The following is a 27631-nucleotide window of genomic DNA, read 5'->3' as shown; positions in this document are numbered from 1 at the left end:
TTCTAAATTCTGAAAATATGTTTAATATATTAAATGAACAGCCCACACCTCAATAAACAGGCTTGCTTTGCTATGCCACCTTTAAAAGATCTGCAGGTGGAGGGCACGTGGGAATGTTCCCTAGTGAAAACCTCTTGGATACAAACTGTAAGAGTTCTTTGTCAGAGAGTTCAGACTGTGGTGTAAAAACAGGATTTTTACTGCTGGCTTCTGATGTTGAGGTCACACTTGGTGGACGGCTTACTGACGCACCTGATGCTTGTCCAAATAATGAGGTAGTGGCAGAGCTTGCAGCACCCGCTTTGAATAAATCAGACACAGCACTTGTTTTTGACCCAAATCCTGATGTTACTGTATTAGCAGCAGGACCTCCAAAGCCAGAAGTACTTGGACCACCTCCAAAGACTGATGTGGCACTTTGCCCAAAACCAGAAGACACCGTTGTCCCCCCAAAGACTGATGTGGCACTTTGCCCAAAACCAGAAGCCGCTGTTGTCCCCCCAAAGCCTGATGTGGTACTTTGCCCAAAACCAGAAGCCGCTGTAGTCCCTCCAAAGGCACCTGTGACGGGAGAAGATGTACTTGCAGGCAGAGCAGTTGCGGCTGCCCCAAACCCAGAAAAAGCAGATGCTCCAGCACCTGAGGTGGTGGTGGGTGCAAAGGAAAATGTAGAAGCCGAAACTGCCTTTGTATTGTTGAAGCCAGATGATGCTCCATCAGAAGCGGTCGTTCCTGCAAAAGTAAATGAAGCTGCGGATCCCATCACTGCATTGCTAAAACCGATTGCTGGTTTGTTGGCAAATCCTGAAGCAGTGGGAAAACTGGAAATAGGCCCTGCACTAGGTGCCTGAGAATCCGGCTTGAAGCTGAAACTACTGGCAGACTGGGGTGCACTGCTGGCGGAGGAGCCTGCAAAATAAGAGATTACTGTTAAATCAGTGTAAGGCAGTAAAACCGTGGATCAGCTGCCTGCTCTTTCTGCCCCCTGAAAGCACGTCTGAATGAGCTCTTAGAAAACATTCATAAAGACAGGCTATCATGGATTACTATGCTATAAACCGCTTTTTTTTTTTTTTTTTTTTTATTGAACACTGACTATTGCACATGTTCAGCATAGATGCCTGGAATCTGTAAGATGTCCCATTTGGCAGGACAATGTAGCTCCAACACACGTGTAGAAGTTACATTATCAGTGCCTGCCCACTTGCTGAAGAAGGAAGATGTTGGTCCAGTAGAATAATTCCAAGAGCATGGCAGCCACTGCAACAGAGTGGCAATAGGAAGCCAGGAATGGTCATTGCTGGAAGAGGATAAACTTGGGAGGTAAATGGGCCATAATGCGCAAGATGCTGTGTATGCATACACATTATCACAAGTGCTTCCAACTCCAGCCAAAATCTTTTTTGATCGAGTGTAGCAGGGTTAGAAAGCTTAAAGTGATACTAAAGTCAGTTTTTTTTTTGTTTTGTTTTTAATAACAAACATGTTATACTTACCTGCTCTGTGCAGTGGTTTTGCACTTGGCAGCCCAGATCCTCCTCTTCTTGGATCCCTCTTCCTGGCCCCTCCCTCCTGTTGAGCGCCCCCACAGCAAGCTGCTTGCTAAAGGGGCACTGGAGCCCAGTCACAGCTCCGTGTGTCCATTCAGACATGGAGCTGTGGTTCCGCCCCTGCCTGATTGGCTAATTGACTTTGACTGACAGCAGCGGAAGTTAATGGCACCACTCCTGTGTCTCTGCCAATCAGGAGAGTCCCAGAAAGCCAAGGCACTCATGCACATCACTTGATAGAGAAACAAAAACAGGCAAACAGCTTGTCTTCAGCAAGCAAAAACTATCAAGTCCTGGTGCAAAAACAGTCCACACACCTCCAGTCCCACTCATTTTCAAGTTTCCAGCTGCCTAAGGGCTCCTTCACACAAGCGTTGAAATTAGGTGGTTGTGTCGTGTTTTATTGCTTCCCAAGCTCCTATTAAATTCAACACTGAATTGTTACAATAGGGAGCGGAGGAATGTGTTCACACTGCAGCGTTAGCATTGCTGTGAGGCAAAAATAATGCTGCCTGCAGAGAGTTTGGTAGCCATTGACACTTTGCAACGGTCTCCATTCACTTCACGACAACCGCACCTTAAACACACTGTAAATGTGTCTATGGCATTTACAGTGTGGTTGAAAAGGGTCAAAAGTGGCAAGTTCCCATATTGACCTTAAAAAAAAAAAAAAAAAAAAAAAAGACACACGGGGCATCTGAGAAGTGTTTAGCAAGTGTGTCTGGGCCACAAGCTTGTCCACATTGCTCACTCATCTGTGTTCTGCTCTCTCCCTCACAGACAGGTGCCATCTGTTTCTTCTTCCTTTTCTGGACTTGGTCTCCATAATCAGGGTTTGAAGATTTTTCCCTCCCAAAACCCTTGAAAGTCAATAATGTGGACTTACCAATCCAGAATGTACTTAAAAAAAAAAAAAAAAAAAAAGAAGTCCTCTTCTTCAGCCAGACTACCCCAGATCCCCTCACCCTGCATGATTGCTAACCCCTGAGTACTCAACAATGTCTTCAAACTGTCCCCCTTAAAAAGGGACCACAACCCAAATAGTGAGGAAATATACCTGCTGTCCAGGACCCATCTCTGGCATTCTGTGCAACATTTAAAAGGTTTGTTTGTTTAGTTAAGGGCCAGAGATTAGCTTGCATTTAAGGATATATTAGTGAATTTGACTGAAATATTTTGCACTGAAGGGCCAATTGTACAGTGCAATAGTCAATTTTTCAGGGGTTTAAAATGTCACATTTGAACAGGATGTTTCTGCATCTAGAACACAATGGCTGTTTACTGAAGCTAAATCTAAAATAGAATTAAAACTATGTAAACAATGGTGCCATATGGGGTGTCCCCAAGTAAAGCTGATGATTTTTTATCCACCTGATACAGTAATCCTGTCTGTGCTGGCCTACTGGTGTTCCCTTTATCGCATCGGTAATCAGTGTGAACAGTATCCACATACGAAAATGTATGACTTGCATAACTTTAATGGAAACTTACTTGCAGTGGGAAAGGAAGAGTTTTGTTGTCCTCCAAACATGGGAGCTGAGCTAATGGCAGGCTTGGTTAGCTCTTTGACCTGAGGAATAATAGACCAAGAATTAAAAAAAAAATGCACGACTGCAAATGTATTCTTTACAAATATTGCTTTAAAACTTAGTTGTTCAAGGCCCAGTCAAAGGTTCATTTACACTGCCAAAAAATATGCAAAAACTATCATTCCAGTTCAAACACATCGTGTTTTTTTTTCTTAAAAAAGTGTTTTGAGTCTGCATAAAGAGTGACATAAAAACACTTGTAAAAAAAAAACTGTGTAACACTACAGAAAAAAAAAAAAAAAATTAAAAATAAAAAATCAGATCCAGCCTTTAGGCCTCATGCATACTGGATGTTTTTGCAGCAGCCGTTTTTTTTGCTTCAGACATTTTTTTCTACAGTCAAACTCTCCAGCATTTTATCCTATGTGTCCATGCACGCATAGGCTGTTATCAACTGTTTTTGGCTGAAAAAAAACCCCCCACAACTAGTGGGTACTGAGAGGCAGATTTCAGCTCTAAAAACGGTCCAACGTTAAAAAAAAAAAAAAAAAACACACACACACACACACACACACACACACACACACACACACACACACACACATAACGTTTTCGATCCTTTAAAAAAAAATATATATATTTTTTTTAAATGCTAAAAAATGCTATTGCAAAAACTTATAAAAATGCCAGTAGCTTTGCAGTGAGTTTTTCAAAGGTTATTATAACGTCCAGTCTGAAGCTTACCCTCACAGTACTCGGTTTTCCTTAGTCTTCTGAGCTAAAGGACACCCAGTGTATATCTGTTGTCTCAGAGACTGAGGAGATCCTGTTTGCTCAGGCTGGTGGCCTGCATTTACTATTTAGTGATGCAGAGCACAGCACTGAACTCATTACATAGGAGCCATTTGAGGATCACCTATCTCCAAATGAAGACTGAAGAGGACCAAGCGAATTGCCAGACTAGCCCAACGATTTTGGATAAAAGGCAAGTATAATTTAAAATAATAAAAGCATAAAATACTGATGGGTGAGTGTCCAGGCAGCTGAGCCCAGAGTTGTGCTTTACAGGGAAAAAAACAAAAACATTTAAAATCTGAAAAACCAAACTACAGCAACAGAGAATTGTCATACTTGTTTTATGCAAATGTAAAATGCAAGCCTAGGAGTCACTTCAGTGTTTTGAAACAACAGATGCTAGGGTAGACTTGACAATAAAAAATACAATTAATATATTTTAGAGAAGTTCACCTTCATGTTCCCACTCCTGCAGCTCCCACCCAACGACAGCATGCCGGGGGGTCTACTCCCTGCACCCGCTTTCACAATTTAAAAACACTGCAGCAGTGTGAGACTCTGCCAACATGGCTGCATTATTCACAAGAGTCAATAGACTACAAGTACTGACATCCTTAGCAGCTGAAGGCTTGTAGCTCTCAATGAACTACCAGGGCGCTGGTGAACATTATTGTAGTTCATTGGATCTTCCTGGACTGAGGTAACCGCTTGCCCATAGTGGAGGTATGAGCAGACAGCGACACTGACAAGTTTGCAGGAGCCTGACACTGCACCACTTTCTTCTGATCGCTGGTGCAATGCTTTCCAGGCTCCTAAGAAAAGGAAAAAAAAAAATTGTAAATGCTAAATTTTTTTACCTGCAATAAATGTACAACTTATACTTTACTTACCTGTAAATTTAATATCTTGGAATACAGTGCAGGACATAGCCTGAGCAATCATGGATCCTAGCTGGTACCTTCAAAGTAAATCAATGCTGGAAATCTTTTGAGGACAAGGCCGTTGGATGTGTCCTCTAAGCCTACCTCACTTTGCGAGTCCTCCGTTTTGTAGCAAGCTAAGCAGCATAAGCCCGGTTCACACTGCCGTGACTTGTCATGCGACTGGAGCAGGGGTCCTCAAACTGTGGCCCGCGTAGGTCATTTACCCGACCCGCGGGAGGTGTGTTCAAGTGAGGCACGGCGGATGCTTTGATTTCAATCACTACTTCCAGGCCAGTCTTCTCATCTGGCCAACGCCATCTTGACCACCTCCTGGGCTTTATGAGCTGCAACCACCCCCCCGGTCACACTCATCAGCTTCATCCTGTCCCTAAGACTGTCTGGGGCTGGCCGGCTGGCCTGCCCTGTCCCACAGATCTGCCTGATATTTTCCCCATCCTCGCAGCCAGGCCTCATCTTGGCTCCTCTGTTGCACAGGTGTGGCTGCACTGATGGGCCCCCGGAGAGGCTGCACTGATGTCGTGTACCTCTGTGAAGAGGGAATGCCTTTGATAACCATTCTTTGGTGCGTACCTGTGCCCTTGGTGCCCTGTAAAGCCTCTGTATCCAACTGATGCATTTAGTGCTAAATCCATAGCGTTTCAGGACCTCCAATAGATAGACCCACTCCACAGAGTCAAATGCCTTTTCCGCATCTAGTTAGGCGATTACCCTAGCACTCTGATCATCGTGGGGAATGGAGAGGTTGAGAAAAAGGGGTCTTAGACTAATAACTGTTCCCTTGCCCGGCATGAACCCCATCTGATCAACATGGATCAAATCTTCAATCACAGTAGAGAGGCAATTCGACAATATTTTTGGCGTCGACATTTAACAGCGATATCGATTAACAGCCTATACGAGGCATATTGCTGAGGGTCCTTACCAGTTTTGGGAATGAGCACTATAACCTCTTCCAGCATAGACTCGGGGAGTACATCCAAGGAGGATAGATCAGAAAAGAGTGTTGTAAGTTTGGGGGCCACTACTTCCTTAAAATTAGCACAGAATTCAACGGGAAGCCCATCTGAACCCGGGGTCTTACCCGCCTGTGATCTACCTATGGCCGTTTGGATTTCTTCCAAGGTGACGTTGGCATCGAAGTGTTCTCCAGCCTGATCATGCAACATTGGAAATACAATAGGCTCTAGAAAGGTATCTAGGTCATCCTGCGACTATGCAACCCTGGAGCTTGCGACTATGCAACCCTGGAGCTATACAAAAATCGCAAAAAAACAAAACAAAAAACAAACCTGCCAAAATTCCTTATTAATCAATTCTGGGGCTACTATGAGGTGTCCTCCATATTCAAATACTTTTTGTTGGGAGTGGAACAGGGCCTTTTTAGTATTATCCACCCTCAAAAAGGGAAAGCTGTCTCAGGGTTCGCTGCCAGGCCCGATTCCTCTCCAACCCCGGATAGGTAACATACTCTTCCTCCAGTCCTAAGTCTCCAGAGATTCTAATGAGCGGGACGTCTCCCTCTAAAGTGCATTCTCCATTAGTATTCCAGAAATGACACACTGATTCCACCATATGTTCCTGCAGTCTATCGCCCGTTGCCCAGAATCATGGAAAGACGCCATAGTCTAGAGCCCGGGGAGGCAGACAAGGAGAGGGTCAGGCTAAGTGGAGCATGGTCAGAGATGCCCCTAGAGCAGTGATGGCGAACCTTGGCACCCCAGATGTTTTGGAACTACATTTCCCATGATGCTCATGCACTCTGCAGTGTAGTGGAGCATCATGGGAAATGTAGTTCCAAAACATCTGGGGTGCCAAGGTTCGCCATCACTGCCCTAGAGAGTATATCGGCCTCGGTAACCCAATTAAAAGCAGCAGGGGATGCAAACGCCAAATCCAACCTCACTAGGTTGGATTTGGAGACACAAGCAGCTGGATGCATGCCTCTCCAGACATCGCATAGACCACTTTTTAGTGAACTCTTTGAAAGGACAAAGCTCTGCGATGGTTTTGGGAGGAGTGAAAATCTTTTCTGGATTGACCCATCATAAAAAAAAGGAATTGTCTTTTTGGATTAGGGGCTGTTTGTACGCAAAGGAGCACAGCAAAAACAGGGGAGATTTAAAAAGGAGTTTTATCACCTTAATGCATCCTATGCATCAAGTTGAAAAAACACCTGGCAGTGACCTGAGCCCTGGAATTTCCAATGCCGAGGACGTGCTGTCCCTCTGCCCGGGGTTCTTGGCACTTGATTGGAAAGATATGTAGCATCGCAGCCATTGGCTCCTGCTGCGGTCACTCAAATCCAATGACGTGGGCATGAGGTCGAGTTATACATTCAGTGGCTATGGACATCAAATGCTGGACTTGGAAGCATGCCGCAAGGTAATCCCCCCCCCCCAAAAGCTTGCCAGTGTCCTGTCAGCTAAAAAAGGATCAGCCTATAACCGAGGGGCTAGCTAGGAATACTCAGGCTGTGTCCTGTAATATTACAAGTACACCAGTCATAAGATAATATTAATTAAGATATCTGTGAAGTTTTGAATTGATAAAAAGATTTCACGGGTGGGAGAAAATAAATAAATGGAAAGACAAATTGTGTTTAGCATTTAAAAAAAAAAAAACAAAAAAAAAAAAAAAAAAAAATGAAAATGGGAGAAAAAAGCAAAGCAATCTGTGCCCCTGCAGACAGACAACAAATAACAAAATTTTTATTTGGTTATTTACCAGTGCAGTTTGAGCTGAAATATTTGTGTTTTTAATCGCATGTATCCTCTGTTTCCACTGTGTGGCTAGTTGCTGTACTGAATTCACCTACCAAGAAAAGAACAGATAAAAGGCTTTGCAAATACCAGTGTACACTAAAACAGCTATAACAAAGACACCCTAACATTCATATAATAGAAAGGTAGCTGAAAAGGTTGCTCCCCTGGTGAAACCTTTTGAAGTTTTAAGAAAAAGATTGCACAATATTTAGAACGTCTGTAGTGGAAAAACTGGATAACCATGGGAAAAGATTAGAACCTCCACTGTCATTTTTACTGCTCTTTGGGCCTTTTAGATTTTCCTCCACTTAAACAGCCCATAGATCATACAGTTTTTTTTTTGCATTCAACAAGAAATTTGAATGGAAATAAAGAAAAAAAAACAGCTGACTGAGTATGTGGATGGGGGAATCCTCCTCACTGAATTATTGTATTCTGACAGTAGGCAGATTTTCCTTTTCGTCAGAATAGACTGATCAATGCTGGCTGCTGATTGAGCGGGCAAAATATAATAGGGTGGTCCATACATGGATAAAAATTCTGCCAGTCCCTACTGAAACATCCAAATTTTGATCCATGTATGTCCAGCTTTTGCTGCCCCTGTGACACCGGTTTCCCCAGACAGGATGTATATTGTAACAAATAACTTTATGACCTGTAAGATACCTGCTCTGGCAAAGTCAAAGTACATTTTCATTTTTTTGGTTTTTTTTTTTTTTAATTACATGTACAAGTCACATTTAGGGCCTGTTCACACCAAAATGCCTTGTATCCTGCCTGACCAAATTACACCATTGCATGCATTACTTTTTTCAAATGCAGTGCAATGCAGTCCACCACTTTGCACCACGGCCAACAGAACCAAATGAACGGTCACTGAGGGGAAGATTTACTAAAAACTTGTGCACTCAGAATCTGGTGCAGCTGTATATGGCAGCCAATTCCCTTCTAACTTCAGCTTGTTTAATTAAGCTTTAACAATAAAACCTGAAAGCTGATTGGTTTCTATGCAGAGCTGCACCAGAATTTGCACTCTGCAGTTTTAGGCTGGGTTCACACTATTGAGAATTGGATGCGGGTTTTCCACATCCAACTCGCATATCAGAAGATTGTGACCGGCTCCCAACGGAGCCGGTTCACACATCTCCAGAGCAAATTACATGGGAGTCCTGTGTGTCTTCTAGTCTGTTTCAGCCAAAAATTCAGACCAAAATTGGACGTGAAGCAGTGAACAGGGACGCACCGGGACCCTGCTGTATGCCGCTCCGTATGGCAGCGTGAACCCAGCCTTAATAAATATACCCCTCATGTGACATTCCATAAAAAAAAAAAAAAAAAGAAAGGGGGGGTATAATGGGGTGTTTAAAACCATACAACGTACCACAATCCTACCACACACCAGCGGCTGCATTCACTGGTGTGAACAAGCCCTTAGGAGATAAACAAAAAGATATTCCTCAAAAAAAAAAAAAAAAAAAAAAAAAAAAATCACACTAATCTGCCAAAATTAGGACAATTACATAGTTTTGCATATTTCCAGAATCTCGTGCTGTATAAAATTCCAGGCGCAATTCTTCTGGTGAAATATCTGCAAACCCTGTAACATACAAAACAAAGAGTGAACAAATGATAAAGAAAAAAAAAAAACACACACAATAAAAAAAAAATCCAATTACAATACTTCCTAAACATATTTTTTTTAAATACAAATGGAAAAAAATAGAAAAGCCCTTTCAGTGAGCCCTTGTACTTGATTTGTAACATTGTTACAAACAGGTCAACTTCCCTAAAGTGGCATACACACTATAAGAAAATAGGGTGAACGATCATCCAATTTTCTCATTATTTCACAGCAAATGAACCGATGAATGAAAATTGATACGAAAAGGCTTTTCTTTTGTCATTTATTGTTTCTGATCATGCGCAGTCTCTCTTTTCTGATTCTACTTGTACGAAAACAGTATACATTAAAACAAAAATCGATTTGTCCCCGTACAAGATACATTTTTTGGAGCTTGTCCCTTCGGGAATCTTCATACTAAAATTCAGAATTGGCTGCTGAAAGTGGTGTACACACTGTACAAAAATTCTCTGGATGAAAAACGTTCGCCTGATTTTCTTGTAGTGTGTACGAGCCTTAACAGAGAACTACGTCTCATCTCCTTGAGCCTATTCCCACCCACCATTCTGCTGTCCAATGAGAGGAGCCTTATTGGCTACTGACAGGTTAGCTCCAAGTCAAGTCTTTAGACACAAAGTAAAACAGCAGCAGCACATATGCAGAATTACCTTGGTCTTCAGTCATTCTGAATGAATGAAGGCCTAAGTCATTCAGCAAATGCACTGCTGCATGAATGACTTGTTCTGTGCTGACATATAAATGTGCTGACATATAAACAGTGCCTGCTGATTACGTGCTACTGCTTGCATGTCAGTGCACATAGAGTCTATTGCGCTACAGACATGTGAACATTAACACGGAGGTTTACACTCATACAACATGAAATATGGTCCAAATATAAGACCATGTCATGACCCCTGGTTTCATTGGCTTACAGAGCTAAATGCCGCAGACCAAAATGGAGTAGTGTGAATGGGCCCATACCATACTGCTGTCTGCAGATCCGTATAAAATTACAGATCTGAATGCAGGAAATTGTACGCTTGTGTGCAGAAGCCCTTAGAGGGCCCAATGGAAGATGATATCTGCAAGTTAAAATAGTAATGGCATTGTATGTATCAGTTTAGGCATACTGTGAACAGTTCTTCTGGAAAGGGACTACTTAGTCAGGAAATCAAAATTAAAATCGGCTTTATGAGTAAATAATCAGTTTCTTCCATCATGAAAAAAAAAATAAAATAAAAACTCAAGCATTATATAGTAAAATAATACCTGTTGCATTACTTGTATCCTTGTTGATGCAATAAACAGAGAAAATCCATTGCCCAGAAGATTCCCAGACATCCAAGTCACGTTTTATATCCTCACTGCATAAAGAAAAATGGCCAGAGTGATTTATTACGTTATCTATTAATCCAATCGTCCCTTTAACCTTGACAGTTAAAAGACACACGGTGCCACTACTACAGGATTTAGGTCCCTATGCCATCACTAAAAATGTCCTCATCATAGCTCAATCTAAAGTGATCATGTGAATCAAACGAGCCCATTAGGGGAAAAAAAAAAAAAAAAAAAAAAAAAAAAGGGGGGGGGGGGGGGGGGGAAGGTCAATAAAGCACAATTAAGTAAATATAATATATACACTCATTTTTCCAATGACACTGGCTGGTAAGCGGTTAACATCAAGTCCAATAAAGGGTTAACTGTGTGACTAACTTGTGGTTTACTATACTATGTGATGTTTTTACTAGGGAAAGAGATGGAATTTACTCCCTGCAGGGACACAAACTCTATCCATTTCCTACTGTCAGAACGGTGATCCACCTTGTTTACATAGACAGATCACTGTTCTGTCTCTCGGCGGACATCAAGTACCCAGCACCCGCCGACTGGTTTCTGCTGTGTGTAATAACAGCAGAAGCGAGCCCCCCACCTGGAAGTTTTGGAATAGAATAAAAAAATATATTATATTATAATACCGTGTTTCCCCGAAAGTAAGACAGTGTCTTACTTTCTTTTTATCCCCAAAAGCCCCACTATGTCTTACTTTCGGGGTATGTCTTATATTGGAAAAAAATTGTCGAATTTTTTGTTTTAACCATAAAATTAACATTTATTAACAACCTGAACAGTATTGTATTCACCACAAAACAGTTTTATAAAAGGAAGTGCCAAGAATGTCTTGTTACAACATTGCATAACATGTAAAACAATGAAAAATGGTAAGAACGAACAGTGGAATACTGGAAGATAAAACAGATTTATGTGTGATACAGTACCACCTGCTGTATTTAATCCAGTGTGACACCTGCTGATACCCACTGGGTTACAGCAGATGATACCCCAGTATGCCAGTGTGTATGTTTTACTGATGTATGATTAATACTGTGTGCATTACCGTATTTTAAGCAGGGGGCGGCAGTGACAAGTGCAGGGGACGGCGCGGTGACGTATGGAGAGGGGGGACGGCTCAGGCGTGGGCAGGAGGCGGCGCTCATTAAGATCAGAGGGAAATGGCAGATGCGGCGACGTATGGAGAGGGGGGCGGTGCGGACGTGGGCAGGAGGCGGCGCGCAGGTAGATGAGAGGGAGGCGGCAATACCCCCGTGTTTCCCCCGAAAGTAAGACATATGTCTTACTTTCGGGGTACGGCTTATATTAGCCGACCCCTCTGAAACTCCCGATACGTCTTACAATCGGGGGTGTCTTACTATCGGGGAAACAGGGTATGTATGTATATATATAATATATATATATATATATATATATATATATATATATATATACACACACACACACACACACACACACACACACACACATACACATACATTTTTTTTATTTTTTTTCTGGTGCACAGCTGACCCCCTGCTATAGTGCAGATGGGAAGGGGTTAAAGTCATGGGTTTTATTTTGTTTCAACTAAAGCAGACATGGGTTAGAGCCTGTGGACAGGGTTTTATTGTCATTGGTTTCACTGAAGAGATTTTCCCTCATTTCTTGTCAGAGCAGGAAAAGATGGCAAATCACACAGAATTTTTTACCCCTCCACTGACTTAAAAAAAATATATATAAAAATGTAATCAGCTGTCACCCATAACCCCAGAATTGTTTATTAGAGCCAGAGATGCTCTAACAAGTAAAAGCAATCGTAGCGACTAATTAGCCAGATTGCTTCTACAGGTGACGGAAGGGGAGATTTCTAAGTATTGTAGCTTGTTGCTATTCCACAAGTGTGCACAGCTTTAAGTCCTCATGCACACTGGACGTTTTTACAGCAGCCGTTTTTGGCTTCAGATGCAGTTTTTTGGCATTAAAAAGCAAAACAAAAAAAAAAAAAAAAAATGGATTAGTGGGTTCTGAGAGGAGTTTTTCCAGCTGTAAAAATGCTCCAACGTCAAAAACCACTGATAAATGCCGAAAAAAAAAACGCAGCTCACTAGCGTTTTATGTTTTTGATCCATTGAAAAATAAAAAAATAAAAATGCTAAAAAACACCAACGTGAAAAACGCTAAAAAAACAAACAAAAAAAAAAAAACTATTGCAAAAAGGTATCTTAACCACTTCCCGACCGGCGCATGACGATGTACGTCGGCCGAATGGCATGGGGTGGGCAAATTGGCGTACAGGTACGTCCATTTAAAATTGCCACTGATCTCTGCTCCCTGTGATTGGAGCAGAGATCAGTGTTCACTAACACACAGCCACACCCCCCACAGTTAGTAACACGCCCCTAGGATACACTTAACCCCTACACTGCCAGTGTCATTTACACAGGAATCAGTGCATTTGTATAGCACTGATTGCTGTATAAATGACAATGGTCCCAAAAACGTGTCAAAAATGTCCAATGTGTCCGCCATAATGTCACAGTCACAATAAAAAAAAAAAAAAAAAAAAAAAAAAAAATTTTATTATTATTATTATTATTATTATTATTATTATTAATAATAATAACCGCTGATCGCCGCCATTACTAGTAAAAAAAAAAATTAATAATAAAAATGCCATAAAACTATCCCCTATTTGGTAAACGCTATAAATTTTGCGTAAACCAATCAATACTCACTTATTGTGATTTTTTTTTTTACCAAAAATATGTAGAAGAATACATATTGGCCTAAACTGAGGAAAAAAAAAAAAAAAAAAAAGAAGTTTTATATATTTTTTGGGAATATTTACTGTAGCAAAAAGTAAAACATTTGTTTTTTTTTCAAAATTGTCGCTTTTTTTTGTTTATAGCGCAAAAAAAAAAAAAAATTAATAAATAAATAAACGCAGGGGTGATCAAATACCACTAAGCCCTTGTACACACGGTTGGAGAATCTGTCGGAATGTGTCATCTGATAATCCGACTGTGTGTGGTATGCATCGGACTGATTCCGTCAGAATATCCGTCGGACCCAATTTTCCAACATGTTGGAAATATTTCCCGACCAACTGGGCTGATCGGACATACTCCGATCATGTGTAGAGCATTTTGATCGAACCAAGTGCCAAGCATGCTCAGATCAAATTCCTACATCAAAGCTATTGGCTACTCGCCTGAATGTAGTCCCATCGTAACGAAATTACGTCATCACGTTCTGAAAGATCGGATTTTTTCCCCAACTTTGTCCGACCGTGTGTATGCAACAGTTTCGGACAAAATCCGACGGACAAAATCCGACAGATTTGGTTGTGGAAATCTCTGACCGTGTGTACAGGGGCTAAGAAAGCTCTATTTGTGGGGGGGGGGGGGAAGAACGTCAATTTTGTTTGGGAGCCACATTGCACGACCGCGCAATTGTCAGTTAAAACGGCGCAGTGCCGAATCGCAAAAAGTAGTCTGGTCTTAAGCCAGCAAAATGGTCCGGTCTGAAAGTGGTTAAAATTGTTGAAAAACGAACTGCAAAGCTACTGATGGTTTTATAACGTCCAGTGTGCACGAGGCCTCAAGCAAGACATTAGGTATCTATTTCCTCTGTGCAACAACGTCTTTTACCAAAACATTGTATATATGTGTGTTTTTTTCCATCAAGATTCATTAAAATTGATTTTGAAAAAATGCTGCACAAAAAACAGACATAAAAAATTGCAACAACCACCAATTTATTCTCTAGGGCAGCTTTTCTCAACCTTTTCAACACAGAGGAACCCTTGACATAGTTCTCCGGTCTCTACATTAGTGCAGGGGTTGACAAATTTGCTTGGAATCTAGGAGCCAGCTAAAAAAGTTAGGAGCCAGGTCCGTGACGGCGATCTGGACCTGTCCCTGGCCTGACATGGAGACGAGTGAGGGCAAGATAGCCCCCAGCCCCCCACCTGTCTCCAAGTCATTGCCCATAGCTCTTAGAGGGACATTTTTAAATTGCATTTTAGTGTAAATATGAGATGTGAGGTCTCTCTGACCCCAGATCTCATATATAAAAGAGGACCTGTCATGCTTCTTTCTATTACAAGGGATTTTTACATTCCTTGTAATAGGAATAAAAGTGACACACATTTTTTTTTTTTTTTAAAAAGAACAGTGAAAAAAATAAAAATAAAAGTTAAAATAATAAAAAAAAAAAATTGTTTTAAATGCGCCCTGTCTTGCCAAGCTTGCGCGCAGAAGCGAACGCATATATGAAAGCGGTGTTCAAACCACACATGTGAGGTATCGCTGCGATCGGTAGAGTAAGAGCAATAATTCTAGCCCCAGACCTCCTCTGTAACTCAAAACGTGCAACCTGAAGAATTTTTTAAACGTCGCCTATGGAGATTTTAAAGGGTAAAAGTTTGTCGCCATTCCATGAGCGGGCGCAATTTTGAAGCGTGACATGTTGGGTATCGAACCCCTACACTGCCAGTGTCATTTACACAGGAATCAGTGCATTTGTATAGCACTGATTGCTGTATAAATGACAATGGTCCCAAAAAATGTAATCGCCCCTGTCCCCGTGAGCTCGCACGCAGAAGCAAACCAATATCCAAGTCCTGCCCACATATGAAAACAGTGTTCAAACCACACATGGGAGGCTAACGCTAGAGCGAGAGAAATAATTCTAGCCCTAGACCTCCTCTGTAACTCAAACACATGTAACCAGTAAAAAAAAAATTTAAAGCTTTGCATATGGGGATTTTTAAGTACCAACGTTTTCTGCCGTTCCACAAGCGTGGAAAATTTTGAAGTGTGACATGTTGGATATCTATTTACTCTGCGTAACTTCATCTTTCACATTATGCAAAATTTGAGCTAACTTTTTAATGTGTGCTTTATTTTTTATTTTTTTTAAAGCATGAAACTGCTTTTTTACCAAAAAAAGTGTCCAAAAAATGCTGTGCAAATAACGTGTGAGAAAAGTTGCAACGACCACCATTGTATTCACTAGAATCTTTGCTAAAAAAAATATATAATGTTTGGGGGTTCTCATGTAGGAGAGAAATGTCAGAATTGGCCTGGGTGCGAAGTAGTTAAAACCAGAGTTTTTAATGTCGCCCTAAAGGAAAGGTTCCGCTTATTCTCCAAACCCCCCCACCCACCTTTTACCTTTTTTTGGGGTTTTGACAGGTACCCCCACTTCTGGTTGGAATCGCCATGGCAATCTTAGCCCCCCCTTTTCCCTGTTGCCCTCTGGAACACAGAAAGCTCCAGGACCATTCAGAAGCCACAAGCAATCCCATCCGCCTGCCCACAGTTAGTATGCCAGCACCGGGGACTGAAGCCTGGTGAAGAAACCAGCCAGGTGTGGACATAACTGGATCCTGGGTCTTATAATAGAAATCAGTAGCTACAGTTTTTGTGTGGCTGAATTAAAATTTTTCCAAAAATGACTGCAAAACTGCTTTTAATGATAGGTGGGAGTAACCTCAGATGGGCCCTGCCATATTTTGATCACCCGCAGACTACAACCAGTACTTGTTTCACAATTTACTGACCTGAGCGTAATAATATAGAAACTGACTGACTGCTGTTAATTATGGTGTTTTACACATATTCACCATACACTTTACTAGCTTTTTAACCACTTGAAGACCCAGGCCTATTCTGGATTCTGACATTTTTTGTTTACATGTAAAAATCTGTATTTTTTTTTTTTTTTTTTTAAGAAAGTTACTTGGAACCCCTAAACAACATATATTTTGTTAGCATAGGCCCTAGAGCAGTGATTCTCAACCAGGGTTCCTCCAGGGGTTGCTAGGGGTTCCTTCAGCATTGGGCAATTTCTGCCTTTCAGATAAGTTCCCACTGACACTATTGATCTTTTTAGCTCTCTGTAAGGAGGTAATTCTTCCCAATGACCACAAGTGTAAGGACCATTCTTCCCACTGACCATCACACTAATGCAGTGCTCGACAAAACCCGGTCGCCAGGTCGCATTGGCGACTAGAATCAGCGACCTTGCGCCTGGGGCAGCATAGCTGGGGGTATCCCGTCTCCGTGGACCCCCCCGCGCGATCGCGTCGGGCCGCGCCGCAGGCGGCCGGTAATTGAGCCCCCGGCTTTGAGGCCTTCTGTGATCCTATGGTTCCTTCTGGAATCTGGCGCCCTCTTGTGGTGGCCGTTGGAATTACAACCAACAATGCTAATGGGCCAGTCTTTCTCCATCCCTTTACTTAGAACCCCTAAACAAAACAAAAAAATTATATATATATATATATATATATATATATATATATATATATATATAACACCCTAGAGAGTAAAATGGTGGTCGTTGCAATACTGTCTGTCACACCATATTTGCACAGCGGACTTACAAGCGCACTTTTTTTGGGGAAAAATTTTTTATTTAATAAAAAAAAAAAAAAAGACAACAGCAAAGTTAGCCCAATTTTTTTTTTTTATATTGTGAAAGATAATGTTACGCCGAGTAAATCGATACCCAACATGTCACGCTTCAAAATTGCGCCCGCTCATGGAATGGCGACAAACTTTTACCCTTTAAAATCTCCATAGGCGACGTTTAAAAAATTCTTCAGGTTGCACGTTTTGAGTTACAGAGGTGGTCTGGGGCTAGAATTATTGCTCTTACTCTACCGATCGCAGCGATACCTCACATGTGTGGTTTGAACACCGCTTTCATATATGCGTTCGCTTCTGCGCGCAAGCTTGGCAAGACAGGGCGCATTTAAAACAATTTTTTTTTTCTTATTTTAACTTTTATTTTTATTTTTTTCACTGTTCTTTTAAAAAAAAAAAAAATAATGTGTGTCACTTTTATTCCTATTACAAGGAATGTAAAAATCCCTTGTAATAGAAAGAAGCATGACAGGTCCTCTTTTATATATGAGATCTGGGGTCAGAGAGACCTCACATCTCATATTTACACTAAAATGCAATTTAAAAATGTCCCTCTAAGAGCTATGGGCAATGACTTGGAGACAGGTGGGGGGCTGGGGGCTATCTTGCCCTCACTCGTCTCCATGTCAGGCCAGGGACAGGTCCAGATCGCCGTCACGGACCTGGCTCCTAACTTTTTTAGCTGGCTCCTAGATTCCAAGCAAATTTGTCAACCCCTGCACTAATGTATCATGAGTTGTAGATTTCTAATTTTTAGCAGGGGTTCCCTGAGACCGGAGAACTATGTCAAGGGTTCCTCTGTGTTGAAAAGGTTGAGAAAAGCTGCCCTAGAGAATAAATTGGTGGTTGTTGCAATTTTTTATGTCTGTTTTTTGTGCAGCATTTTTTCAAAATCAATTTTAATGAATCTTGATGGAAAAAAACACACATATATACAATGTTTTGGTAAAAGACGTTGTTGCACAGAGGAAATAGATACCTAATGTCTTGCTTGAGGCCTCGTGCACACTGGACGTTATAAAACCATCAGTAGCTTTGCAGTTCGTTTTTCAACAATTTTAACCACTTTCAGACCGGACCATTTTGCTGGCTTAAGACCAGACTACTTTTTGCGATTCGGCACTGCGCCGTTTTAACTGACAATTGCGCGGTCGTGCAATGTGGCTCCCAAACAAAATTGACGTTCTTCCCCCCCCCCCCCCCCCACAAATAGAGCTTTCTTAGCCCCTGTACACACGGTCAGAGATTTCCACAACCAAATCCGTCGGATTTTGTCCGAAACTGTTGCATACACACGGTCGGACAAAGTTGGGGAAAAAATCCGATCTTTCAGAACCTGATGACGTAATTTCGTTACGATGGGACTACATTCAGGCGAGTAGCCAATAGCTTTGATGTAGGAATTTGATCTGAGCATGCTTGGCACTTGGTCCGATCAAAATGCTCTACACATGATCGGAGTATGTCCGATCAGCCCAGTTGGTCGGGAAATATTTCCAACATGTTGGAAAATTGGGTCCGACGGATATTCTGACGGAATCAGTCCGATGCATACCACACACAGTCGGATTATCAGATGACACATTCCGACAGATTCTCCAACCGTGTGTACAAGGGCTTAGTGGTATTTGATCACCCCTGCGTTTATTTATTTATTTATTTTTTTTGCGCTATAAACAAAAAAAAAAGCGACAATTTTGAAAAAAAAACAAATGTTTTACTTTTTGCTACAGTAAATATTCCCAAAAAATATATAAAAAAAACTTCTTTTTTTTTTTTCCTCAGTTTAGGCCAATATGTATTCTTCTACATATTTTTGGTAAAAAAAAAAAAAAAAAATCACAATAAGTGATTATTGATTGGTTTACGCAAAATTTATAGCGTTTACCAAATAGGGGATAGTTTTATGGCATTTTTATTATTAATTTTTTTTTTTACTAGTAATGGCGGCGATCAGCGGTTATTATTATTATTATATTTATGAACGGACTTTTACCGCCCGGAGAAAAGTCTGCTCATTTTGAGCACGTCTCCAGGTAGCCGGGGCCAGCGCAGGAGGCGTTGCTGGCCCCGTCACCTGGTATGGACTTAAAGGGGACCCCCTACGCCGAAAAATTGGCGTGGGGGTCCCCCCCCCCCAGGTCCATATCAGACCCTTATCCGAGCATGCTACCCGGTCGGCCAGGAAAGGGGGAGGGGACGAGCGAGCGCCCCCCCTCCTGAGCCGTACCAGGCCGCTTGCCCTCAACATGGGGGGGTGCCGCGCGGCCCCCCCACCCCAAAGCACCTTGTCCCCATGTTGATGGCCATTGGTTGTCGAGGTCTGCGGGCGGGGGGGGCTTATTGGGATCCGGGAGCCCCCATTAAATAAGAAGAGAAGAAGAACAGAAGACGACAACAGAAGACCGGCTAGAAGAAGACAGCTAGAAGGCGGCGCGGTGGCCCGGCAAGAAGAACCGAAGAGGGGGACAAGTCCCCTAAAGTCAGAAGAAGAAAGCTGGGCTAGTAAAAGAGCTAGCAGAAGATACCGGAGGAGTCCGGCGAGAAGACCCCCGAAGCTGTGCAATAAACTATTTTAAACCGTTGTGTTTTTTTTTTTTACTTTTTTTCATAGGTGAATGGGTAAGGGTACATTGTAGACTACATAGGATTTTTCGGCGTAGGGGTTCCCCTTTAAGTCCATACCAGGTGAAGGGGCCAGCGACGCCTCCTCCGCTGGCCCCCGGCTACCTGGAGACGCGCTCAAAATGAGCGGACTTTCCTCTGTGTGTGTGGGCAAGTCCGTTCATTTCAAAAGTACGGCGGATAGTCCGGCGGACTTAGTACGCCGTATTAGTCTGCTGAAAAAGTGCCGTGTGTGGGCAGGTAGCCCGTTCGGGAAGTCCGCCGGATAGTCGGCTACGTGTGTACGTGGCATTAGAAACGATTTTGTGAAAAGAGTACAAAGCCATTAAGTAATAGACATGTTTGAACTTGTTTTGGAGTATAAGGAAATCGTTTAGTGTCACTTCACCAAGTAGATCATCGTCAGGTCACCCTGCTGTAGTAAGAGAATAAACAAACAAACAAGTTACTCACAAGAGGCTTCCATCTTTGTCTGATTGTGTGTCTTTGGAATGATCCTGGGAAGGCAGAGTAGAAAACCGATTTTGATTTTGAGTAGAGAAGGATCCTGCTGAGGAGCCGGAATTGTAATGTCTGCTTCTATTATCGTGGGAATCAGAATGCTGCGCATATGATGTTTGGCTGTTATCCCTGGACCATGTCGTAGACTTGGAAAAATTAGAAGGCTGTACATATCTCTGGTTGGAGGATGTCCATGTTCTGGAAGCAGCTTTAAAAAGAGAAAATAGAATATAATAAACCTGTGTGTGACCAGAACTAGGATTTGTGTGCAAAGTATGCACGGAGTTACTCCATAGCCATACAGAGTTACAAAACCATATGCAAGCATCCTTGGGTTGCCATCTCCATAGTACAGAGCTCAAAACATGGGAGATTGTCACAGTTCCCAACCTAAACAATGTGCCCAAGAAATATAAAGCATCCCCTAACACTGTAAGTATACCTGTCGCCTAGTTGCAAAAATGTAAATGTAGCCATCTTTAAAAAAAAAAAATAAAAAAAATAAAAAAAAAAAAGAATACGCAAGAGAGATCCTCCACACACTCAACTGTGTGGACATGGACAGTTGGCCATGCCGTGTGGTTGTGGGTATATGGTGCAAATCACTAAAAAAATTTGCACCAGACAAGATAAATTGTAATTTGTGGAAAAACTAAACAATTCTATAGAAGGTCCCAAAACAGTTGTGAAGAGCCCACAAGGTCCATATAATTAAGAGGAAGCAGGAGCCAATAAACTGTGTCCCCTTTATTAAAGTGGATCTCCAATGCATCAGAGCACCACGAACGCTATTTAATTCATTTTTATTTCGATGAGAAATCATTTTGTATAACACACCTCTAGCATTTCTGGCCATGGCCATCTTGAGCTAAGGGCAGATGATTCATGTAACATTTGCTTCCTGGAATCCAATCGCCCTTAGCTCAAGCATGCATTCAGGAGAGTGTGCTTAGCTGAGAAAACCCCTCCTCTTCTCCTAAAGACTCCTGAGATGTATGACATAATTTGCCTAGGCAAGAAACCAGGACATACTTTAAGAAATAAGCATTACAAAAAAATCAATGTTGATTGGGAGAGTGAAGTTCCACTTTAAAGCGGCTGTAAACCCCAGACATGAAATATGATCAAAGCATAGCCTTCTATAGTGTGTACTTGTCTCAATTAAGAGGATCAAAGTATAACCAAAAGGCAAAACTTTTTTTTTTTTTTTTACTTTGGATAAAGTGGAGAGAGATTAGACCAGTCAGTTTTTATTGCTGGCTGTGCTCCCATTAGGTTGGATTCACACCTATGCACTTTTTGTGCTTTTTGCTGATTTTTCACTACAGAACGTGTCCCATAGGAAACCATGTTAAATGGACTGTAATGAAAATCTGCAAAAAGCACAAAAAAAAAAAAATGCATAGGTGTGAATCCAGCCTTAGGGAGATTCACCCTCTCTATTGGTCCGGTTTACCATTCTCATTCAAAGTGAAAGTACAAGAAAATCACAAACTTTGGGCTGTCCCCAGAAAAGAGGGAAATCCTTCCAATCAGGACACTAGTTCTGGTTACCTGGGGGTCCCCAAGAAATTCCCTTAATTTGCAGAGATTTCGTCTCACTTCCTGCTTGGATATGGGACAGGAAGTGAAGGGAAATCTTTGCAATGGGACACAGATGGCATCAAAAAGCTGACAGGTGTTATAACTCTCCCTTGCTCTATCCAAAATTAAAAGAAAAGTTTTGCCTATAATTCTACTTCAGGTGTCATTTCTGGCTGCTGCCTCATTCTTCTGCTATCTGCATGAACACATTTTCCTAACACATGTCACCCATGTATTTTTAGTGACTTGTACCATATACGCGCAACCACACTGTGTGACCACCTGTTATATGCTCCACACAGCTGAGTGCGCTGATCATTTCTCTTGTCTTCTTGCATTTCCAGGACTCTTTGGTAAAAGTTCTAGTGGCACCAGTCCATTTGGACATTTTATATGCATTTGTGGTCATATAGTCCATTTATTTCGTTATCACTAAGCCCAGTTTAGGCCAACATTGTCTTATTGGGTGAGATTTTTCTTGCTCTTCCAATACATTGTCTTAGTGCCATCACGTGACTGGTTTCATTTTAAGAAAATGAAAATGTATACTTTGCTATTTGGAATTGAGGGGAATCTTCCATTGGGGACAGCAACAACGGTCATAGGAGTCTTTTCCCTCACTTTGGAGATATTTCTCTCACTTCCTGCTGCATCTACAAAAGACAGACAAGTAAGGTTCCATCCACACTAGTGCGACTCCAAAGTCGCATGATTTCCAGTGCAACTTTGATGCGACTTTACACTCTCTGGCACTCAAGTCGTATCAAAGTAGTGCAGGAACTTTTTCATAGTCTCTGCAACTTTAAGTCTCATTAATTGGAATGGGTGCCATTGAAATTACTGAGCTGCGAATTGTGCAACTTTATGTGTCCAAAGTCACATGACAAGTGGCACTAGTGTGAACAGAGCCTAAATCGTCAACAAGAGGCATAAATAACTGGTTATAACCAATCCCTACTCTATCCAAAATGACAATAAAAATGTGACCCCAGTCTGAGCAAACTATAAATGGAAAATAAGCATACCTGTTCCCCGGAGGAGACTCCCTCAATGAGCCCTTCCTCTCTTTACAATCACTCAGTCCTCTCCCCATCTACTCCTCAAATAACTTGAATCCATCCTCAAATGTATGTATGCACTTGTTTCCCTGTTTTCACAAAGTCCACTTTCTCTGAGCCCATATCTCTGATTTCACTACCTCAACTTAAGATTAAAGTCATAAAATGGTCAGTAGCTACATCTTATTAAAGTGGTTATAAACCACTTAATGCATTCTCTAACATTAAGGTAAAAAACCCTTCTCTGGACTGGGCCCCCTTATAGTTACCCGATCTCAATCCAGCAATGTGCATGAGAGCAGTGAGAACTTTCTCTCCCTCCTCACTGGGCAGATTGATAGCAACAGGAGCTGCTCCCACAGCTGTGAACAAAATCCTGTGACAAGGCAACAGGGGGCAGTGCTGAGCCCTGCTGTCTTGGTCTATAGATTTAGGCAGCAGGGCTTGGGAGCCCCCACAGGAAGTGGCTTCCTATGGGGGCACTGGCTGAAGATGAGGAGCTAGGAACACCAGCGGGGGGGGAGACTCCAGAAGAGGAGGATCCAAACCGTACTGATCCAAAACGCAATCCATGAGCATCACATCTGTGTGAAGCACATCAATTGAAATGTGAATCTGTGCATTTTAACCACCTCCCGCCCTATAGCCGAATGACGGCCGTAGAGCAGGCGGGTTCCTTCGCCTGGCCGTCCCTGGACGGCCTTGTGTTTACTTTCGCAATGCGCGCCGCCGGGGGCGCGCATCGTGTAAGTTTTGTATTCGCCGTGTCTCCCGGAGACAGGAAAACACAGATCGCCGTGAACGGCCAATCAAAGCGGCCGTTCACAGCGCGATCGCAGCTGCCAATGGGAGATTATCTCAAATGTAAACATATGAGATCATCTCCCATTGCCGTGTCTCTCCCTCCTCACACAGAGACAGCGTGTGAGGAGAGAGAGGATCTGTGAGTCAGCCCCAGTGCCACCTGCCAGCCCCAGTGCCACCTGCCAGCCCCAATGTCGTCAGCCAGCGCCGGTGCCGTCAGCCAGCGCCGGTGCCACCGCCATCCGTCAGCCCCAGTGCCGTCAGCCCCAGTGCCATTTGCCAGAGCAATTAGCCAGCACCATCTGCCAGTGCCAACCCCAGCGCCATCTGCCTCCAGCGCCACGTGGGGTCACTTTGTGGGCATTTCTATTGTCCTGGTGCTCCAGGGCCTTCAAAACTGTAATAGGTGGTTGAGAAATAAGATGTGTAATTTATGCTCCTAGAACGCCTGATGGTGCTATTTCAATATTGGACCTCTGTATGTGGCCAGGCTGTGTAAAAGTCTCACACATTTGGTATCGTTATACTCGGGAGGAGTAGTAGAACGTATTTTGGGGCGTCATTTTTGCTATGTACATGCTATGTGTTGGAAATATCTTATAAATGGACAACTTTGCGTAAAAAAAAAAAAAAAAAAAAAATGCGTTCATTTTTTTTTCCACATTTTCCCAAAACTTCTGGAAAAAAAAAATGAACCATTCAAACGACTCATTATGCCTCCTAGATTATACGTTGGGGTGTTAGCTTTCCAAAATGGGGTCACTTTGTGGGCATTTCCATTGTTCTGGTGCTCCAGGGCCTTCAAAAATAGGTGGTTGAGAAATGAGATGTGTAATTTATGCTCCTAGAACGCCTGATGGTGCTATTTCAATATTGGGCCTCTGTATGTGGCCAGGCTGTGTAAAAGTCTCACACATTTGGTATCGTAATACTCAGAAGGAGTAGCAGAACGTATTTTGGGGTGTCATTTGTGGTATACACATGCCATGTGAGAGAAATAACCTATTACATTGAAAATTTTGTGAGAAAAAAAAAAAAAAAATCTTCATTTTGCTAAGAATTGTGGGAAAAAGATGACAGCATCAAAAACCTCACCATGCATCTTAGTAAATACCTTGGAATGTCTACTTTCAAAAAAGGGGTCATTTGGGGGGCATTTGTACTTTCCTGACTTGTTCGGGTCGCAAGAAATGAGATAGGCCACCAGCACATCAGGTGTGATCAATTTTGTGCGATTCGCACCACAGCTTGTAGACTCTCTAACTTTCACAAAGACCAAATAATATCCACTAATTTGGGTTCTTTTTACCAAAGATATGTAGCAGTATAAATTGTGGCCAAAATTTATGAAAAAAAAAATTATAATTTGCAAAATTTTATCACAGAAACAAAGAAATATGCGTTTTTTTCAAAATTTTCGGTCTTTTTTCATTTATAGCGCAAAAAATAAAAACCCCAGAGGTGATCAAATACCACCAAAAGAAAGCGCCATTTGTGGGAAAAAAAGGACACAAAATTAATTTGGGTACAGTGTTGCATAACTGAGTAATTGTCATTCAAAGTGTGAGAGCACCAAAAGCTGAAAATTGGTCTGGTCAGGAAGGGTGTTTAAGTGCCCAGTAAGCAAGTGATTAAAATGCAAATACAATCACACATGTATAAACCGGAGCTGCAAAAGGCAGTGGACAGGGGAGTACACATATCACGGCCACAACACTTTGCTTTCTAGCAAGAATTATGCCTGATATTTACCCCGATTAAAAAAAAAAAAAAAAAACTAAACATAAATCAGAACTAAAGTCAAGACTGCTCAGCTATTGTCCAATGATCTGATGTTGGCATCTTGTCCCCGGCTTATGCTGGGCACTGGTCTCCGACTGTCTTGATTGGACAGTGTGGGATGATGTCGCTCATTCATCTTGGTACACAGGCATGGTGCTGGGAATGTGAATGGTGCTGGGAATGTGAATGGTGCTGGGAATGTGAATGGTGCTGGGAATGTGAATGGTGCTGGGAATGTGAATGGTGCTGTGCATGCGCAGTTCAGTGTACATTCTATGGAGAATTGTGAGAGTATTTTATGGAATGTCTCTCCTGCATTAGAGAGATTTCCCCTCACTTCCTGTGCTGGTGACAACAACGTCAGTATGCAGGAAGTGATGGAAAACCTGCACCAGGAACAGATATAAAGATCGGACAGTCTGGTCCCCTAATCTACTAGAGAAGGATCTCTCATGAGTGTCCCTCACCTCCTATCTGGTAATGGGTTGTCAGAGGAAATCTCTGGAATGGAGCCCCATACATTGCAATACATGAACCCTTTCACTCTCTGCTCAGAATAAGCTGTGACAGGGTGACAACGCCGCTCTCATATCACAGCAGGAAGAAGAGGTGTCACACTGCTGATGACACAGAAAGGGCCAACACGTAACAAAGCCTCTATTATAGGAGGAGCGGGGGACACACCGGAATACACGGACCCCTCCCCCTCCTCTCACCCGGGGGCTGTTGGTAGTGGTAGCGGCTCTGCTGCTCCTGCCGGCCGCCGCCTCCTCCTCCTCCTCCTCTCGGATGTTCGTTCCAGCACCGATCTCCATACCGGCACCGGCCCTGCAGAAAGTAGTTGCAAATCACCATCGTGCCCGTTATCAGCCACCGATCACTCAGAGAGAATTAGTTACTACAGGTGGTTTGCCCCGCCCTCCACTAACGTCACTTCCTCCGCGCACATGCGTTGTAAACAGTCCTATCACTTAGTGTCCCCCATCACATAGCGTCCGCCCTCAACTGCGCATGCGCACTACGCATCACAACCCATCACCTACCACTCTCCGGAAATTGCCGAAACTAAACAGCTGATCATTCACGCATGCGTACTTCCCATTAACTCGCCTCACAACCACCCGCACGTTCACGAGGCTCGGACACATTCTGATAGCCTGTGTGGGACGGTGAGAAACAAACGTGACGCATGCGCACTGCGCAACGGACACATTCTGATAGCCTGTGTGGGACAGTGAGAAACAAACGTGATGCATGCGCACTTCGCAACGGACACTTTCTGATAGCCATACAGTGTGGGTGGTGTTAAGGGCACATGACGCATGCGCACTTACATACGGACACTTTCTGATAGCCATACAGTGTGGTCGGTCATAAGGGCACATGACGCATGCGCACTTACATACGGACACTTTCTGATAGCCATACAGTGTGGGTGGTGTTAAGGGCACATGACGCATGCGCACTTACATACGGACACTTTCTGATAGCCATACAGTGTGGTCGGTCATAAGGGCACATGACGCATGCGCACTTACATACGGACACTTTATGATAGCCATACAGTGTGGGTGGTGATAAGGGCACATGACGCATGCGCACTTACATACAGACACTTTCTGATAGCCATACAGTGTGGGTGGTGTTAAGGGCACATGACGCATGCGCACTTACATACGGACACTTTATGATAGCCATACAGTGTGGGTGGTGATAAGGGCACATGACGCATGCGCACTTACATACAGACACTTTCTGATAGCCATACAGTGTGGGTGGTGATAAGGGCACATGACGCATGCGCACTTACATACGGACACTTTATGATAGCCATACAGTGTGGGTGGTGATAAGGGCACATGACGCATGCGCACTTACATACGGACACTTTATGATAGCCATACAGTGTGGGTGGTGTTAAGGGCACATGACGCATGCGCACTTACATACGGACACTTTCTGATAGCCATACAGTGTGGTCAATCATAAGGGCACATGACGCATGCGCACTTACATACGGACACTTTCTGATAGCCATACAGTGTGGGTGGTGTTAAGGGCACATGACGCATGCGCACTTACATACGGACACTTTCTGATAGCCATACAGTGTGGTCGGTCATAAGGGCACATGACGCATGCGCACTTACATACGGACACTTTATGATAGCCATACAGTGTGGGTGGTGATAAGGGCACATGACGCATGCGCACTTACATACAGACACTTTCTGATAGCCATACAGTGTGGGTGGTGTTAAGGGCACATGACGCATGCGCACTTACATACGGACACTTTATGATAGCCAT

At 42.8% G+C, this 27631-nt stretch overlaps 1 protein-coding gene across 1 annotated transcript; it reads right to left on the bottom strand.

Annotated features, from left to right (window-relative positions):
- Positions 1–26268, bottom strand: NUP42 (nucleoporin 42). Its single transcript, XM_077491281.1, has 7 exons — positions 26038–26268; positions 20046–20301; positions 10474–10568; positions 9101–9177; positions 7543–7629; positions 3042–3120; positions 1–909 (listed from the first exon to the last, which is right to left on the bottom strand). The coding sequence occupies exons 1-7, from the start codon at positions 26174–26176 to the stop codon at positions 71–73; spliced, it is 1572 nt and encodes a 523-aa protein (XP_077347407.1). The 5' UTR covers positions 26177–26268; the 3' UTR covers positions 1–70.
- Between the last annotated feature and the right edge of the window lie 1363 nt (positions 26269–27631).

Source organism: Lithobates pipiens, unplaced genomic scaffold, assembly GCF_037356315.1.
Source record: "Lithobates pipiens isolate NorthernLeopardFrog02 unplaced genomic scaffold, aLitPip1_a1.2 Scaffold_19, whole genome shotgun sequence".
Classification (NCBI taxonomy): domain Eukaryota; kingdom Metazoa; phylum Chordata; class Amphibia; order Anura; family Ranidae; genus Lithobates; species Lithobates pipiens.
This window is presented reverse-complemented; position numbering and strand designations above follow the sequence as displayed.

What these genes read in the sequence shown, in the direction of transcription:
- NUP42 (XM_077491281.1), bottom strand. Translation starts at nt 26,176, where the DNA reads ATGGTGATTTGCAACTACTTTCTGCAGGGCCGGTGCCGGTATGGAGAT. An exon ending in GGATACAAGTAATGCAACAG is followed by an intron (nt 9,178 to 10,473) that starts GTATTATTTTAC and finishes TGTATGTTACAG; the next exon opens with GGTTTGCAGATATTTCACCA. An exon ending in CTCTTCCTTTCCCACTGCAA is followed by an intron (nt 910 to 3,041) that starts GTAAGTTTCCAT and finishes CTTATTTTGCAG; the next exon opens with GCTCCTCCGCCAGCAGTGCA.